We start from the raw sequence: 21,032 nt of genomic DNA on the forward strand, positions 1-21,032 counted from the left end.
GTTTTTAACCAATCAGAATGGAAAAATAAAACAGTGTTAGAGTTAAGGAGTACATGTGGATATGAACAATCTGATGTTCTCTTACAGGAATTGTAACTGCTACAACTTTTCTAGAAGGCAAATTGTACAGAAAACCTTAAGGCTGTACATCCCCTTTGATGAAGTGATTTTACTGTTAGGCATTTATTCTAAGGAAATAAGCAGATATATATATATATATGTAGAAAAGTGTTTAATTCAAGGTTGTCGGTAAATCAGAAGCAACCAAAACACTAAGAAATTGTCTCAATACATTTGTAAACATCAATCCAATGCAATGTATACAGCCAAAAAAAAAAAATCATATTGTAATATGTAACCATGCCATAAAAATAATCTAATAACTACTAATATAACAGGAGATACATGATTTATAAGAAATTTCCCCTCATATATTTCTGAAGTTCGACTTTTATAATTGTGTATTATCTTAAACTATAATAAAATTTTTAAATATCATTCGACTGAACCACAATTAAACTGACATTAGAAAAAAAGTCACTGTATCACTATATTGAATAAAAATGATTATAACACCACAGATTACAGTATAACCCCATTTGTTTAAAAAAAGTGTGTATTTGTACATTTTAAATAAATTGAAAAAGACTTCACCATAATACTAACAGTGTATGTCTCTGGGTTGTATAATTATGGGAAACTTTTCTTAGTAAATATCTAAGTTTCTCCAGTAAACATGAGTTATTTCTACCAATCAAGAAATAATTTTTTCTAAGAAATTACAAAGGAGTTTTATAAAGATTCCTAAAAAGACAGCACCTTTTTTATTCTGTATCCAGATGACTGTAAATTTACTTCAGCCTTACCACCTGAAGCTGATTTTCATATCTACCTACTTCCCTTCAACTTATCAAAACAAAAACCTACATCCAAGCAAGTTTCTCCATTCTGCTTATCAACCACTTTCTAATCTCAAATTGCTTACTTTTAAGATAAGTAAAAAGGAATCTGTTATAAAGGATCAATTTAACAGGGGTCTTTGGCACAGGCACAAAGATTAAATGCCTAACATATATATATATATATTATCTATATATCTTGGGTCCACTTGAGAAATTTTCAAAAGCTACTTACACTGAAACTCTTTTAAAAATTATTCAGTACCACAGTGTGCTGACATAAATGGATGCCTAGGTCCTCTATTAAGTGTATATTGGACAATAACGAATTACTACTTCTCTAGAAGAATGACTAGCTCTCTATAGATGAATATGGCTGCTCTGTTGCTTCTATTAAATATATACCTATCTACAAAATATATTTTTCTATCTGTGTAAATAGGGGTGCATAGATATAAAAACTGTACATAATCAAAACATTCTTGAAAAAAGAAGGGACTATAATATAAAAACAGCAAGGACAAATCAGTACCAGTGGTCATACACAAAACCAGGTATAAAGAAAAACTAATAATAAGGTGTAAGATGATGGATTAGTCAGAAGTCCCAAAGGGCAATGTGATACCCAGGCCTGATCACAGGTATGCTATGAGATGACAATGCTGAGGACATCCTGTTAATAATTAATTTGTAATGAAGCAAAATAACAAATAAGGACTTGGTAGGTAGACGTGAGGTCTCAGAAGCATGGTGCAGGGGACAAGCTGGAGGCACCAAAGGGGGAAAGAGAAAGAGCAAACCTTTTATTATAGCATATAGAAGTCAGATTTTTAAAATTATATCACTGAGTCTCAGTTAGACTACAGCTAACAGCAGGTTCACTATCAGGTGGGAATGAATGAAGTGTCTTAACCTGTTACTAGGAAAGACTTAGCATTTATTTGTAAGTGGGACAAGGGATAAACAGTTGATGAGGTCCAATGTGATTTAGTGTTAATTTGGATAGAGACTTGAAATGGTGTTAACTGATTGGCTACCAATTACCAGCCAGGATTCAAGTAAGCGAAGAGTTGATACAACAGACTAGTGCTAAAAACTGAAGTTCCATAAGCCTCAGAAATTAGGACAGGGTAAATAACTGTTAGCTTTTGCTTTAAAGAGAAGTGCAAAAAATGTCTCACAGTTTAGCAAGCCTTACAGTGGGAATGCCAGCCTCCAGGTTTATTAGCTCCTGCCAACGTTATGGCATCTACCCTACCAAAACTTGCTCTCTGGTAGGTATTTTAAAATGCATTCATATCAGATAATAACATAACTTGAATTAAAACACAGTTCAAAGCATCAACTCTTTGTATATGAAGTAGAAAGAATATTTAAGAAACCAATGGAGATTTTCAACAATGGTATAAAGACACACCATTAAGATTACAGGACTCACTGAAAAAGCCAGTCCTCTCTAATTAAAAAGTCAATCAGTAATTTATTATACTTCATAACATAGTGAAGCAAGATTACTGATCTGATTGAGAAGACTACTGAATGACTTTTTAAAATGCCACCATGAACATACAAGTTAGAGGATGGCAGTTAGAAAAAAATTAAAACCTCACTTTACAAGCTCCATCACACTTCAACACCTTTAAATCTGTAAAAGAGGAGGTAAAGGAATAGGAAGAGAATGGAAATTACAGAGCAGTAGCAGTCAGGAGAAAGGTTCAGTGACTTGACAAAGGTAAGTTTTAGAGCCAGAACCAGAATCCTGAGCTTCAAGAACTTGTTCTTTTAGCTCTACATCAATAGTTCTCAACTGAGGGCAATTTTGTCCCCTAAGTGATATGCTGCAATGTCTGGAGACATTTTTGATTAATACACTGTAGGGAGACAGGTTGCTACTAAGTAGAGGCCAAGGATACTGATAAATACTACAAAACCCAGGATAGGCACCCTTAACAAAGAATTATCAGATCACACAATTTTCCAGAATAATCAAAATCTAAAGTCTCTAAGAGAAGTACATGGTTTCCTATGGAATGCTAAGGTGCTGGACCAGTTGGACCAAAAGAACACTACTACTAAACGATCAGCCTGGAAAGAACAAGACTATATATATAAACTTAAAAGCAAGACCCACATGATGGGAATTTCAGTAGCAATATACAGCAGAACATAATTCATGAACCATAATAACATCAATACAATGACATACCAGGAAATAAAAATTATTTAAGAAAGCCCCCAGATTGCCTTTTTTTTAAAAACCAGCAGAAAGATTCTGAAAGAACACACAATCACTCCTTACCAGCAATAACCTTTGAAGAGGTTAACTTTTATTTTAATAAAGAACATAGACAATGCAAGCTAAGAAAGCTATTTTTATTCTAAACTTCTTTTTAAATGCCTAGTAGATTGGATATATCTGTCAATGAATTACCACACTCCAGAATAAACCAGAGGATTTATGTACTGGTAATAATACCCAGTACTCTTCTTGCTAATGGATATCAATCTACCAGATACCATATTCAACTTCAGCATAAAATTATGGGTCTACCTTCAACATGAATTGGAATAGAAGGACTATTAGAACACAACAGAAGTACTAAGCTGAAAATACGTATTAGCAGTGTAATTTATGGAGATGATTGACTGCAGGTAGAAAATACTGCTCCCAATCAAAAATCAAAGCAAACAAACAAAAGGAATTAAACTATACAAATTACATACCCACTAGGATGACTACTATTTAAAAAAAAAAAACCCAAACATGAAATAAGTGCTGCTGAGGATGTGAAAAATCAGACTCCTTGTGCACTTTTGGTGGGAATGTAAAATAGTACTATAGCTATGGAAAACATTACAGAGGTTCCTCAAAAAATTTGACATTGAATTACCATATGATCCAGGGAATCCATAATTATATACACAAAAGACCTGAAGGATCTCAAGGAATATTTAAACCCCAATCTTCAAAGCAGCATTGTTAATAACAATTAAGAGTGAAAACAACCCAAGTGTCCATCAACAGATGAATGGACAAACAAAATATAATATATATATTAAATAGTCACCTTAAAAAAGAAATTGTGACACCTGCTGCAACAGAGATGAAACCTGAGGACATCATGCTAAGTGACATAATCCAGTCACAAAAATACAGATACTGTTTGATTCTATCTGCATGGGCTACCCAGAGAAGTCAAATTCATAGAAACAGAAAGTAAAATAGGGATTGATAGAGGCTAGAGGAAGGGAGAAATGGGAGTTGTTTTATGGGTATGGAGTTTCATTTTTGCAAGAGAAAAATGTTCTGGGGGCTGATTGCACAACAATGTAAACATAGTATTACTCAACTTAAAAGTGGATAAGATGGTAAATTTTGTGTTGATGTGTTATTTTACCACAATGATAATTTTTTTTAAATACACAGATTAATGTGACATATAACCTAAAGATAACACTGAGCAAAGTATTAAAGAGAACACAGAACTTGCCAATACTCCATATGCTTTTCCAATGACCATCTAGCCTGCTTTATTGGGCCTCACACCTATCCCCCAAGTGAGAAAGGTGTTTCATGCTTCAAGCTGACTACCCAGCACCCCCACAGATCAATCAAACCTCCTTAATAACTAATAATCAAACAAGTTTTTAAAATCCATCTGCAGGCCTATGGTAAATCTAAGTATTTCAAAGAAATTATGCACCACCCATATGCTACTGCCTTGAGCTACTGCACCTCTAAAGCTATCTCAGTCAAAGGAATAATATGATTACAAGATAACCAAAACTAGTTATCTTGTAGTTAAAAAACAAAACTGGCTATATTTACACACAAGTTAAAAATTGCCAAAAAACAATTTTGCTAAATAAAATTGTCTTACCAAAAGCTGTGGCCACATTTCGTCATGTATGCTTCCTCAATCATATCAAAGCAGATAGGGCTAAAAAGAAAAAAGAAAAATAATTGATACTTTTTTTTTAAGTAGAGTGATTATAAATTGGAAAAGGTCAGTAATAATTTCACAAAAAATCATATTTCAATACATAGCTAAATCATATTTCAATACATAGCTAAGTCTTTGAACATTCTATCAAAGAAAGATGATATTTCTATAGAGCTGAAAGAACTTTATAGAGGATTGCTGGCAACAATGACAACTTGTTCAGGAAGACCCTAAGGGCCATCAAACTGTAAAACGAATTAAATGATTAAATTAAAATGGCCCCAATACTTTAAACTGCCCATAATTTTTAATAGTGCAATGCAATCACGAGAGTTCTTAAGAAAGTTCTACCATCTTCTTCAACTATCCCTCTACTCAAAACGCACGTACCCAGACCTGCTCATCTAAAAGCCCTCTTTATTTCCTATCTCAAAGAAATCTAATTCCCTAAATAATAGGTTTAGAAATTCAATTTCAATAATTCTTCTAGGTAATGAAGATTAATGAAAGCTAATAATTAAAAGAGCACAAATGATATCCATTAAAAAATTATTGCATTAGTTCATTTAATCCTTTCAACATTGCAGTGTTAGTAGGTACCTACTACAAGATGCATTTTATAGATGAGGAAATTGAGGCACAAAGAAGTTAAAGTCACACAGCTAGGAAGTAACACAGCCAATTTTCAAACTCAGATCCATGTTTTTAACCACTATGCTACACTAATTACAGATACTGAGTTAAATATCAAGTCATACCAACTATGACATAGTTCTGGCCAACAAAAGGTAGTAAAAACCTGTGAGAGGCCACTGTTTCTTCCAAAAAAATGCAACATCTTATAAAGATATTTCCCTTTATCTTTCTTTTTCCTTCCAAAAACTGATGAAATCTTCAGAGAAACAACCATCTTGTGACCATGAACACAAAAAACTTAAGCTAGGAAGACAGAATACAGTTCCCTGAGTACATCCTTGAGCAACTGCATCTCAAGGACTTCATACTACATGAGAAAAGTAAATCCTCACTTGCTTAAGGCACTATTTATCAAGTTATCTGTTACTGGCATATGAATCCAACCCTTAACTGATGATGCATGACATTTAAACTGTTAATTAAAAATACCTATTCCTTCAAGAAAAATCTAGGCATAAATATTGTCTGAAGAGTGTAGGTTATAAAAAGTTGTAAGATCTCAACACTGCACAAGCTCAGAGTTTGACCACGTGTAGTACATTGACTTACAACTCCACTGGGTTTATTAGCCTTTATTCTGCTAGTCTAAGAAAGAAAAGTCTTGTAATGTGGAGATTTGGTAACTTCTCTTTTTAAACAATGTCCATCTTCCTCTTGTTAGCTAAGAATTAAGGAAGCAGGGCTGGGGTCCCTACTGACAGTGTGTGGATGAGCTGAGCAGGATGTTCTGTGACCCGTCTGTTGCTGAACGGTGCTGAAGAACAGATCTGGGATGGACAGGTTTTATCTGATAAGTACAGTTGCTGCTGAGTGTTCAGGCAGGTACCTTAGGGCTCAAAACCCAGAGTGGAAGCAACATTTATCCCCCACAGCCTTTTATAAAGACTTTTTTTTTAGAGTTTTAGGTTTACAACAAAATTGAGGAGAAGGTACAGAGAGTCCCCATATATTCCCTGCCCCTATACTTGCATAGCATAAAGATTCCCCATATATCCCCTGTCCGCATACATGCATAGCATCCTCTATGATCAGCATCCCTCACCAGAATGGTACTTTTTTTTTTTAACCAAGGATGAACTACACTAACACATCGCAATCACACAAAGTCCATAATCTACTTTGTGTTATACCTTCTGTGGGTTTGGACAGAAGTATAATGACACATATCCTTTATTATAGTATCATAGACTTTATTTTGACTGCCCTAAAAATCCTGTCTATTCACCTCTTTCCCCTCTCACACAACCAATGACTTTTAATTGTCTCCATACTTCTGTCCTTTCCAGAATGTTATATAGTTGGGATCATACAGTGTGTAGCCTCTTCAGATTGGCTTCTTTCTCTTAGTAAAATGAATTTAAGGTTTCCCCATGCCTGTTCATGGCTCAATAGCTCATTTCTTTTTACCTCTAAATAACATTATATTGTCTGGATGTACTATAGTTCATCCATTCACCTACTGAATGACATCTTGGTTGCTTCCAAGATTCAGCAGTTATGAATAAAGCTGTTACAAGTATCCAGGTACAGGTTTTTGTGTTGGACATAATTTTTCAACTTCTTTGGGTAAATACCAAGGAATTGATTACTGAACTGTACAGTTAATAGTATGTTTAATTTTATAAGAAACCACCAAATTGTCTTCCAAAGCAGCTGTAACATTTTTCATTCCCAGAAGCAAAGAATGAGAATTCTGTTGTTCCCCATCCTCCTCAGTTTTTGGTGGTGCTGGTGCTTGGGATTTTAGTCATACTGACAGGTGTATAATAATGTCTCACTGTCATTTTGCTTTTGTATTTCCCTAATGACATGATATGGAGCATCTTTTTATATACTCAATTGCCATCTATATACCTTTTTTGGTGAGGTGTCTATTGAGGTCTTTGGCCCATTTTTTTTTAATTTGGTTGTTGTCTTACTGCTGAATTTTAAGAGTTCTTTGTATATTTTAGATACAAGTACTTTATAAAACATGTCTTTTGCAAATATTTTCTCCCGATCTGTAGCTAATCTTTTCATCTTGCAAAGCAGAAATTTTTAATTTTAAAGTTCTGTTTGTTGATACTTTCTTTCATAGATCATGCCTTTAATGTAACTAAGATGTTATCACTAAATTTAAGGTTATATTTCCCTTATGTTATCTTCCAGTTTTATAGTTTTGCATTTTATATTTAGATTTGTGATACATTTTAAGTTAATTTTGGCAACTGGCATAAGGTCTGTGTCTAGATTTGTTTTTTTGAATGTGGATGTCCAGTTGTTTCTGTACCATTTGTTGAAAACCTTTTCTCCATTGATTGCCTTTGCTCCATTGCCAAAGATTAGCTGACTGTATTTATGTGGGTCTGTTTCTGGGCTCTCTATTCTGTTATACTGATCTATCTTTTACCAATACCACACTATCTTAATTACTCCATAGTTGTTTTGATTAAAAAAAAAAAAGTTCCCTTGGATGAAACTCCTCAGTCTCAATACTGATTAATTCCTAAAACTCAACTGTTAAGTGGACTACAGCGAATATCCAAGTTTTCTATCACAGAGGGTCTAGATATTAATACATTAACCTTTTAAACAGCAGCTTTAATATAGAATTTTAAAGATTCAGGGAAAGAGATTTTTCTGTTCCCAAACTAACCATGTTTATAATTTTAAGTAATAATACCAACATCACTGCTTTATGCTACATTAAATGAAGCTCAGAAGCAAGATGAAAAATGTCATAACAGTCTAATCTCTCAGTCCAGATTTCCAACAGTGTCACCAAAGGACATGTTAGAACTGACCCCAGCACCTAGAATGAACCAACTGTAAATACTTATAAATACATCCAGAAAACTCCACAATTTTAAAAACATTCACACATTCAACATACTACATATCGGTTACTGACTACATAACCAAACATATAGAAGTGAATAAAACAAACAAAAATCCCTTCATGGTTCTACAATCTAGTGGAAAGATGGACACAAACAAGATAAGTGAAGACCTTATATACTAAGGTTAGATAGTGATAAGAAAAAAAATTAAGCAGGAAAAAGGGATAGGAAGTGTTCGGTTGGGTTAGACAAGGTAGTCAGGAAAGCCTCATGAGAAGTTGACATTGGAATAACTGTTTCAAGGTAGTAGGGAAATGGTCTGCACAGAAATCTGGGGCACCACAACCCCAGGACAACTTAGGGGCATGTCCTAAGGTAGGAGTATACAGCCATTTCAAAAATGAGCAAGGTGGCCAGTGTAGAGTAGAATAAGCAAGTGGGAAAATAATAAAGATAAGGCCAGAGGGACAATAAAAGGCCATGTCAAAGAACTCTCTGAATCATGTTAGGGACTTTGGCTTTCACAGTAAATTAAAAAGGAATTCACTGGAGAACCTGGAAGAGAGGAGTGACAAGATTTGGGACTGTGATGAACCAGATCAGTCTACCTTTTATGTTTAAAGGAGACTAAAGGGAAGCAATTGTAAAAATAAAAAATTATAAGACTCCAGGTGAGAAATGGTGCTAGATTAAATTAGGGTGATAGTAGTAGGGTTAGTAAGAAGCAATCAGATCCTAGATACAGTTTGATGGTAGAGCTTTGTTTGGTTTGCTATGGATTAGATGTTGGGTATGAGAGAAAAATCAATCAAGGAGTTTGACTTGAAAACTAGAAGAACTGACAATAGGTTTATTTCATTTATTATGGTTTATTCTTTTTAAAAAGACAGGTAGGAAAGAAAAAAAGACATTATACGACATGTAATGTGTTCCCCCTATGACTAAAACTTGTATGCAAATACCTAATATTTGCTATCAGATCACTTTAAGCTAGCAACCTTTTTTTTTTTTTAAATAAAGTGAGAGAATAGAGCTCCTGGCTCATGCCAGGAGGGGACAAGAGAGTCCCAAAGTAGCAGCTTTTAAGGAATGGCTTCTGAGTAACTTGTGAACTAAAGAGAAGCCTCCTCAGTTCTTACTTAGAATAAGAGAAGTCTTTATCAACAAAAGCTAGCTTTTTAACCACTTTAAAGGTCAAGAACTCAAGCAAAAATGGAATTCAGCTGAAATTAATCTTATCTATGCCACCTACAGCTTTCCAAATTTGGGCCAGTAGTTTAATCTCTCTAGTCCTATTTCCTCATTTGTATAAATGGCATGATACTTACATCATAAAATCACTGTACTGATTAACAAAATATCTATGAGGTACTCAGTACAATTCCTGATATATGATATGCAAAAATGGCAGAACACAAAGAGAATATGGAAAAATCTGCATCAATGATAGAATCGTGGGAAGAATGGAATCCACCCAAGCTAAAAACTTTAAGGAATTCCTATTAGAAACATGCAGAATAGAACAAAGCAAGATAAAGACGGACTAACCATGCCACTTTCCAAGAAAGGGATGAAATATCACAGAAATTATAAAAATAAAGAGAAAACCCTAACAAAACACCACTAACTCTTGCCAATTTTAAAAGGCAAGAACACACCCAGAGTAGATTCTGGGAAAAACTGCAAACTATCTATTTACAACCTGCCAATCCATAGCATTCAAGGAGGATAAGCTAGATGATCTAAGCACAAGTATAGGCATCATAACAAGTATATGAATTGGCAGCCAGTCAAGCATTATACTGACACTTGAAATTTTATATCACCTCCAGAACTTTATACAGACCCCCCAAAATGTTTACAAACCCCCAAAACTTTATGGACCCCTGACACAATGGCATCATCAGAAAGGGGGAAGAAATCACACATGGATTAAGCCCATGCTGGTGTGGCTCAATTTGCCTGCAGGACGAAAACACAATCAACTCTTACACATACAAGACCAAAATTTCAATAGGAAAAAAATGGGAAAGAATGTGAATTCCTAACTCACACAAGGAGAAAACACACTGCCTTTCAAGTATAGGGAAAGATGTTCCAAATCATGAATAATCAAAAAATGCAAACTAGAATAAAATAATACTTTATTACCATTAAATTATCACAAAAATTGGGATACCAAGTATGTTGGGAGGGTATGGAGAAACAAGAATATTCAGAGATATTCTAGCAAGCAATCTATGCTGAGTAATTATATACTTATGAACCCAGTAGTCCCCCTCTTGAGATGATAGATACCTGTAAATAGGTACAAGTATATATATCTACACATCTGAGTCCCTGAGTATATGTAAATGTGTACACATGTGTTTTGTGTATATGTGGCTGTGTACACATATATGTATGTATGCCTGTGTGTATATATACATAGCTAAGGGAAGCGTTCACATCTGTCAACATGGAATATGTATAAGGACACTTGCAACAAGCCAGACACTTGTTGGGAGTAGCAGGGAATTAAGAGGCAGCCTTATGCTCATAATTACTAAAATAGAGAAATAAAACATGCTTGGATATATACTATAAAATGTCAAGCAACAGTCAGAAGGAATGAACTAAAGTTACATGGAGCAACATGGCTAGATGTTTTGACAAGTAAAAATAGAAATGAAAATGAGATATGTGGCACAATACAATTTACATAAATTTAAAACATGTATGTTCATACCTCACAGTGATATATATATTCAAAAAATATATATAAACCACAAAAGAACAGGAAACCAAGAGAAGAGGTCAGGGAATAAGAAATGAAGTGGGGCAAGGAATATAATCATCCCTTATGCAATACAATCTAAGAATGTCATCAATAAAATGTAACATTATATACTATGAAAAAGGGAAGAACTCTGCCAATTAAGCTATGGTAACAGCTTATCAGTTAGGAATTTTATTTTATGCTTCTCTAAAAAGCTCTTTTAAACTTAAATATAATCATATATCACTTTTGTGAAAAAAATACACATATACACAGAAATAAACAGAACTTCCCTAAATTCTCATTCTTCAGCATTTGATTTTTCTGAATCACTTTTTGACTAATTCACTAATACCCATATTTTTCCACATAATATATTGTCCATTACTTTGTGAGGCAGCAATTATTAATAGAATTCATAACAGAACTAAATGCTATTGGTACTGGGATGTTACACCAGGTTTAACATACAGCCAGCTAATCTACATCTGATGTCAGCTTTAGGAACATTGCTAACCATTCACCGCATCCCAGAATCTTCTCCACCCCTCACTCCCACATAGAAATATCTAGCAGAGGGAATAAAATAGGAATTCCTAGTTGTCCTAGAGATGTTCTTCCAATCTTCTAGAACCTATATTGAAGTTTTGAAGCAGGCATATTCTGTTTACACATCTGCACAAAATAACTGCCATCTGGCCAACAGGAACTTTTAAAAATTCCATCACCTATAAAACATAACCCAATTTTCATATATGTCAAAGTGTAAAGGAAGAAAAAAAGTTCAACTTAAAATCAAAGAAATATGACAAAACAAAGCAAAAAGAGAAAAGCTTTGGATGGGTCAACGGACAACGTGAAACATGGTTTGTTCACTCTGCACTTGAGATCAAAATTAAACTACAAGCAGATTTTCTCTTACTGTATATGGGTAAAAAAACGGGTGGGGGGAGAATTAGGGGGGATAATGAAACAACTGCTTGCCTTCAGACCATGGACAGTGACAGCACAGACTGAGACCAGGCCCAACTTTCTGCCTTCACAAAAACAGTCACAGACTCAAGGAAGAACACAGCAGAGCACCGCAATCCCACTGAGTTTAGGAAGAGTCAAGGGAAAAGATTTAACAGGGCAGGACACCAGAGAGGAGGAGCTACAAGGAAAAGGAATTCTAGAGACCTACACAGGGTTCTCCTCAAGTTTGTGCTGAATACTGGTCATATATGCCCAGGGTAAAATTCCACCAGATCAGTTAAAAAATGACCAGGGAGCTATAAAATACAGGACATTCAAGAGACCCCAGAAGAGTCATTAGTAGTGGAGCTAGTTAAGTCTAGCTCATAATGAAAATGGTGCCTCATAATTCCCCATTAAAAAAAAAAAAATCCTTAAACTTAAAAAAAAAAATCCTCAAAAGGATCAAACTGATCTGCATGTAACTTAACTTCCCGCCAGAACAAATGCTCTTAAAGTAAGAAAACAAAATCCATCACTCAATAATGGGAAATTTTCAATGTCCACTATCCAATAAAAATATTAAACATATGAAATACCAGGAAAATGTGAACCATACGCAGGAGAAAAACCAGTAAATATAAACAAAGAGATAGATAATAGAATTCGTAGACAAGGGTTTCAAAACATTACAAATATGTTCAATGATTTAAAGGAACACATGAATAAAATGAGAAGGAAAATGGAAGATATATAAAGAAACAACTGGGACTCTAAAGTTGAAAAATACAGTAAGTATATATATATTTATTGCCTATATAGCAGAAGACATGGAAACTACAAGAGAAAGTAAAATGCAATCGCTAGAAATTTTAAAAACACAACATCAGAGAGAAAGGATTATTGCCATGGGCTCGTCAATACATGAAACACAAGTTAAGGAAAGAAGCAGTAACTCTGAAGATAGGATAGGTCAACAGACATTATCTAAATTAAAACACAAAGAGAAAAAAAAAAGAAAACAGACTATCCAAGAGATGCAGGAAATATCAAATGGCCTAACATGTGTAACTCAAGTCATAGAAAGAAACAGAGATAACGGACCAGAAAAAATACATAAATAGCTGATTTGTTTAAAAATAATAAAACACATCATACAACACACCCAAGTAGCTCAGAAAACCCCAGAGAGTTTAAAAAAAATAAAAAGCGCCCTGACACACATACTACATTTAAACTGCTAAAACCAAAGATAAAGAAAAATCTTAAAGGCAGTCATAGAAAAAAGACACATCACACAGAAGAAAGATAAGAATTATAGCACATGTAGCCAAAAAATAACAATAATAATAATAATGGAGTGACTTCTTTAAACTACAGTTGAATATGTGGGCATTAGAGACACCAACCACCAGCAAGTCAAAAATCTGCATGTAACTTCTGACTACCCAAAAATTTAACTACAAATAGCCTATTGTTGATTTTATGGTAGTACATGATAAATAAACTAGTATCTACATATATTTGAATGCATTCAGGACATTTTCTTAATTTTTTTTGATATTTCTAGACCTCATGGTTCATCTATGAATTTTTTCAAATTATTGCAGATCTCCAAAATACTTTCCAATATACTCGTTGAAAAAAAATCCATGTATGAGTGGACCTGTGCATTTCAAACCCATATTTTTCAAGGGTTAACTGTAGTGAAAGAAAAACTGTAAACTCAGGATTTACAGCCAACAAAAATATCTTTAAAAATCAAAGTAAAATGATGTCATTTTCAAACAAACGAAAAGAAGTCACTGTACACAGACCTTCACTACAAGATATAATAATGTAAGTTTCAGTGGTAGAAGAAATATAAAGCCAGACAGAAAATTTACACAATGAACTAAAGAACTCTAAAAATGGTAACAATAAACATAAATATAAAATATATTTTCTCTTACGGTTAATCACCTCAAAACAGCAGAACAAACTCACAGTTGACTAAGGAACATAATACCATACCTAGAAACAATGAAAGCAGGACAGGAACATAGCAACAATACAAATGGAAATTATAATCTAATACTTCAAATGGACTGAAAGAAATAAAATGATAAAATCATTGGAAGAAAAAGAAAATGCACAACTAGAAAACTTCAGAAACCAGTTGTTAAGAAGAAAACATTATTTGAAAAGAGATGAAAGAACTTAGGAAAGTTTTAGAAATAAAGAAAAAGAAGGAACACAGAAGCAAATAAGCATCATGGATAATAATTTAAGAGAAAATAAGATGGCTATAGTAGACATCTGATTTTGCAACCCCTTGTAGAACTTTGATATACTATAAAGCTGACCCCACTAGTTCCATTCAAATCACTATTACTAGTGATTATTTTGAACTTTTATTTTTTATTGTTTTATTAAAATAATGTTCTTCAACTGAATCTTGTGACATCATTTCCATACCAACTGCCAAAATTAAGGGCAGATATACTGCATAACCATAAGCCTGAGGAAAGGTTATCTATGTTATTTAATTGTGTTTAAAAACCAACAATACAGAACAGAAACAAAATTATTTTTAAAAATTTATTTTGTATTTATAAGGAAACATGATCTTAGTTAAGAAAGGGTCATATCACAATCAGTTTGACTCACAGGCTTCATTTTTATTCAATGCCCTATTTGTAATTCCCCTAATTTTTGTATTCATTATCGGCTTCACAAGCACCCAAATTTATAAATGGTACAAAGTATTATCTCAGAACTCTCCAATAAGATAAGCACACTATATAATCCATGTATATTTTAGTACTGACACTAACTCCATAATGCTTATCAAAGTAGTATTGGTTCTAACTAACCAAACATTCAATCTTTCAAAGATTAAACTTTAAAAATAGTACCATTACCAAATAATTAGAGCCAGGCACAATCTAGATTCATTCAGGAAAACAAAGAGTGGTTACATCTTACCTAAATAATACCAAAGAACCACTTTGATATTTTGGTACCAAATGCCAAACCCTAGCAAATACCACGGGATTCTTTTGGCGATTTTATAGTTTACAGTGTCTTTCTACATGTACTACATGCTCTAAATCTCACAATACTATAATGGAATATTACTGTATCTCACCTTGAAGAAACAGACTCAAAGTCAATCATTGCCCAAAGTTAAACTCAGGGTTTTTAAATCCAAGTCCAGTGCCCTTCGCCTCATGCTATGTTCTCAGAAGATAAAGGAATCAAATAATATGCATCACTGTGATTGAAAATTAAAATCAAATCACTATCAGCATATAGAAGACCTTGGAAAAAATTATTTCGAATATGTTGAAATGTATATACACCCTTCAACCCTTCAAGAAGAAAGACATCCAGCAAAAGTCAGTAGCCACAGTAAGTTTCTTCTGTCCTCTGAAAATGTCCAAAACTTGGTATTTCTATAGCTTCCTTCCGTCCCTTCATTACCAGTTGCGTGACCATCCCCAAGCCATCCTCCATTCTCAATTGGCCCTAACTGTATTCTGGACTGAAAGACAAATAAGTGAGTAAAAAGGAAAACATAAACCTTAAATCCCTCCTGGACTGATAATACTTGATCCCCACCACCAATCTTCCCAGGCAGCAGTTAAGCTCCAGCCTCTGTCCCATCATCTCACTCCTTTCTAATTTCATTTGATATGATAAAAAGACCTAAAAAACTTAAACGTCCCTTTTTTTCAAAAGAAGAAATCAAATTTATTTGGCATTTTGTAAAGATATCTTTACAAAAGATATCTCCTAACATATCTCCATTATGAAACTTTAACACTGTCTAACACTGTTTAACACAGTGTCTTATGTCACAGATTCTATGAATAAGGACAGGAAAGGAGGGAAGAAAAGGAATAGAAGATAAGCTTTTTAAACCCTATAATTTAATAATGAAATCTTAAGAGGTGGGGGGAAGGGTGGGATTCAAAACAGCTATGTGCTAGCTTCAGGGGCAGAACTTTAAAAAGGATGAGACCACTATGGGCTAGGAAAGAAAGGACACTATAGTGAATATCTCAAGTAATAGGCATGAAAAAATAAGCAGGGGTGTCAGTTTCTGGTATCCACAAAAAAAAAGTAGATTGGGTCAGGGAACCAAATATGACCAAGAAGTGCTACTACTGATTCCTCCCAGCATGAAAATCACCCCAATACATTCTCCGTCTCTTCCTGGACCTTATTCCATTCATGCATTCCCAAGGCTCCTACTCAAATAGAGCATCAGTTCTAACCACCATCAAAGGCTTGGAGTTCGAGAATTTTGTTTAGGCCTGTGTAGTTATAAAATAGCTGGAGCAATTAGAAATATCTCCTACGAACACTAGGACCAGACCTCATAGGAGCTGTAGTGTTGGATTCAAGGTACATCTAGAAACTCAGCACAGGAATATGGAATACAGATCTTCACTAGTGCTCTACCATAACGTAACTAACAGCATTTTCTTCTGCTTCTCAAGGATACTAGCTTGCAATACACAGCCCTTTAATTAAAATAGGCCAACTCAGGTGATTTTTTTTATTTCAAATTCCTAAGACAGAAAATATGATTGGCCCAAAATATCCTTTCAAGCAAACTCCAATGAGATGTAACTGCTGTAAGTCACACTTCAGAAGAAACCCATCACAGACCAATCAACTGGGGAAGAAGACCTCAAGTCACAGAGAAGAAAACACAGATGCCTACATAAGAGGGGCTACAGAAACAGAAATTCTATTAAAGGAGTATAAACAGGGGAGGTACCACATCTGAGAGACAACATCCCCATCACATTATCCAGGGGTGAAAGAAATCCCCTTTGGGAATGATTTCATGGAAGATGTGTCCCTTGTAACCCTATCTAGAGTTTTTAAAGTAACTTTGTAAAGAAATTGTTCCAGTAAGTTTTATTTTAAAAATACAGTAGAAAACAAAATATAATCTTATTAGTCTTCTATTATTGAACTTAAAACCCAAATACCACAAATAACATATACATCTCTACAGAAAATGCACTCAAAATGGTTCAAATTGGGACCACAACTTTTCTCTGAACTTTACAAGAAATATACTGTTGACTGTCCCCAGTAAACTATTGATGATCAAAACAGAACTTTATAAAGTATTACAAGAATGGCCAATAAATCCATAAGAAGATCCTCACCATCACAAGTCAATAGGAAATAAAATCAAAACCAAAATGAAATAACTCTTTATACCCACCACACTGTTTAAAAATAAAAGAAAAATAATACATGTTGGTGAGAATGTGGAGAAACTGAAAGCCTTGCACAATGTTCATGGAAGTGTAAAACTGTGTAGCCTCTGTGAAAGTCTGGCAGTTCCTCAAAGTGTTAAACATAGAACTACTATACGATTTTAGCAATTATACTCCAAGGTAAATATGGCAGAGCCTGGAAAACATTTTGTTCAAACAAAAACCTCTATACAAATATTTGTGGGAACATTATTCATAATAAATAAAAAATGGAAACAACCCACATGTTCATTAATAAATGAATGGATAAAGGAAATGTGGTCTATTGATTAAAATGGAGTATTACTTAACCATAAAAAGGAATACACACTACAACACAGATGAACCTTAGAAATTATGCTAGGTGAAGCAGCCAGACACAAAATACCACATACTGTGTGATTCTATTTATATGAAATGTCCAGACAGACAAATCTACAGTAACAAAGTAAATTAGTGGTTGCCAAGGAAAAAGGAAGAGGAGTGTGACTACTTAATGGTTAAACAGTTTCCTTTAGGTATGATGAAAATGTTCTTGAATTAGATAATGGTGATGGCTGCACAACACTGTGAATGTACAATCACTGAATTGTACACTTTAAGTGGTAAAATGGTAAATTTTATGACACATGAATTTCACCTTATTTTTTAAAAACTGAGAACTTACACTTCTGGTCATGAGGGAGTAATGCAATGGATCCTACAAAATGGGAGCATACTATTGAAAAATGTTTATATTGGACATGAAATGATGTAACATTATTTGAAGACAGAATGTGAGAAATTAAAAACAGGAATTGTAAATCCTAGAGCAAGTACTCCTACCCAAACATACACACACCCCACACAACAATCACTAATAAGTCAACAGTGGAAATAAAATTGGAATCTTAAAAATACCCAATTAATCCAAAAGAAGGCAGGAAAAGAAGGAAAAAAGAGAGGAAAGGAATAAAAGGAACAAACAGAAAACAAAGAGCAAAAAAAGATATATACAAAAAAACCAAGCATATTATAATTATGGTAAAATGTAAAGTCTAACCAAACCATTAAAAAGCAAATTGTCATATTAAATAAAAAAGACTCAACCATATGCTATCTATAAGAAAACTACTTTAAATATTAAGACAGATACAGAAGTAGTGAAGGACAAAAAAACAAAAACATGCCATGTAAACACAAAAAAGAAAGCTGGAGAGGCTATTTTAACATCAAACTAACTAGATCTCAGAATAAATACTACCAGGAATAAAGAGGGCCACTTCAAAATGATAAAATCAGTTCACTAACTCTAAATGTGTGCATCCTACTACTAACAGAGCTTCAAAATATGTGAAGCAAAAGCTGACAGAAAAGGAAACATAACCAAATCCACAATTACAGCTGAAATGGTTAAAGATGTTAACACTCTTCTTTCAATAATTGATAGAACAAGTACACAGAAAAATCAATAGGGGTATACACAACTTAATACATCAACCAACCTGACTATTTGACCTTTATGAAATATACCAGCCTACACAGGGCAGAATGCTCATTTTTCTCAAATGCATATGAACATTAACCAAGATAAAGCTTATGGTGGACTATGGAACAAGTCTCGATAAATTTAAAAGAACTGAATTCACAGAAATCATACTCTCTGAACAAAAGCTGAATTATATTAGAAATCAGTAACAGAATGATATACAGAAAATTATCATTTAGAAATTAAAACAACATATTTCTAAATAACCCATGGCTCAAATAAGAAATCACAATGGAAATGACGAAGTATTTTGAACTGAATGAAAATTAAAAGGTGCAGGGATTAGAAAGGAAAAAGATAGGATTAAATGTTTTTCTTAGAGGAGGTGGCCAAAAAATCAATAATCTAATCTTCCAGAAACCAGAAAAATAAAATGAAACTCAAAATAGAAATAAAAATAAAACCAAAAATCAATGAAATAGAAAAGCCAGTCATTTGAAAAGACTAATGAAATTTATAATCCTCTAGTTACACTGTTCAGGGGGAAAAAAAGAGAAAACACACATTACCAGTATCAGAAATGAAAGAAGCGACATCCCTCCAAATCCTATAAACACTGAAAACATAAGGAAATATGAACCTTATACCAGTAAGTTAAATACCTGGGGTGAAATGGACAATTCCCTTAGCAGACATACTACCAAAGTTCATTCAAGAAATAAAGAACCTGAAAAAGTCCTTTATCTGTTAAAGACACTGTAGTAGTAAGAAAACTCACCACAAAACCTATGGCTTCACTGGTGAATTCTACCAAACACTTTAGAAGAAACATACCAATTCCATACAAACTGTTTCAGAAAATAGAGGAAATGACATTTTTCATCTCCTTTTAGAAGTCCAGCATTACCCTGTGTGATGGGCTGAATTATGTTCTCTTCCAAATTCCCTATGTTGAAATCCTAGCTGTTAGCCAATACCTCAGAGTGTGACTATATTCGGAGATTGAGTAAAACCTCCTGAAAGAGGTAAGATAAAATGAGGTCATATATGTGGGCCCTAATCCAATATGACTGGTGTCCTTATAAACAGAGATTATGATGCAGACAACACACCGATCAAGGGGCGACCATGTTAAGATAAAACCAAGAAGGGGACCATGACAGAGAGAAGCCTCAGAAGAACCCAAGCCTGCCAACACTTTGATCTTAGACTTCCAGCCTCTGAAACTAAGAATATCAATTTCTGTTGTTTAAGCCACCAATATATTGTGTATGGCAGACCTTGCAAACTAACACACCCTGATACCAAAACAAAACAAAACAATAAAATCATAGACCAGTATCACTCATGAACAAGAATGCAAAAATTCCCATTTAAAAATTAATAGATAGGACATAGAGATTGGAAAGAAGTAAAACTGTCTTGATTTGCAGAAATGATTGTCTTCTCAGAAAATCCCACATATTCTACCAAAAAAATACCAGAACTAGTAAATTAACTTAATAATTCACAGGATACAAAGTCAACATGCAAAAATAAATTTTATTTCTCTATATTAGCAACAATTAGAAAGTGAAATTAAAATATTTACAACATCAAAAACATGAAATAGGAATGTTTTATAGTTTTAATTCATTGCTAAAAGAAATTAAAGACCTAAAATAACTGGAGAAATATACAATGTTGATGGTTAAAGATTAAATACAGTTAAAATGCCAAATCCTCCCAAATTGAGCCACAGACTCAAAGTAACTCAAATTAAAATCCTAGTATGCATTTTAGAAAAAGTGATGAGCTAATTCTAAAATGTATGTAGAAATGTAAAGGACCTAAATAACCAAAATGACTTTGAAATAGAGGAACAAAATTACACTGATTTCAAGTTACTATGATGATATAATTATCAACACTATGTCATATTAGTATAAGGATAAACATATAGATCAGTGGAACAGAATAAAGACTTCAGAAATAAACTTACATGGTTAATTAATCTTTGAGAAAGGTTCCAAGAAAATTAAATGAATAAAGATGGTCTTTTCAACAAATGGATACTATAATATATATAAACTACATATCAAGTAGAGGGGATAAATCTTCAACTCTTACCAAATACAGTATATATAAACTAGCATGAAATGAACATAAACCTAACCACAAGAAAACTTATACTACCAGAAGAAAACATACAAGAAAATCTTTTGTGACTTAGTGTTAGACAACAATTTCT

The 21,032-nt window shown here is 33.7% G+C and overlaps 1 protein-coding gene across 6 annotated transcripts in view; it reads right to left on the reverse strand.

Moving 5' to 3' along the window:
• COP1 (COP1 E3 ubiquitin ligase) overlaps positions 1–21,032 on the reverse strand; it is a 218,696-nt gene that overhangs the window by 192,046 nt on the left and 5,618 nt on the right. For all 6 annotated transcript variants that reach the window (XM_073216792.1, XM_073216794.1, XM_073216796.1 and 3 more), the window contains exon 2: positions 4,781–4,840. In XM_073216792.1, coding sequence (XP_073072893.1) covers positions 4,781–4,840 — 60 coding nt within the window. The remainder of the gene's footprint in view (positions 1–4,780; positions 4,841–21,032) is intronic.

Source organism: Manis javanica, chromosome 11 (genome assembly GCF_040802235.1).
Source record: "Manis javanica isolate MJ-LG chromosome 11, MJ_LKY, whole genome shotgun sequence".
NCBI lineage: Eukaryota > Metazoa > Chordata > Mammalia > Pholidota > Manidae > Manis > Manis javanica.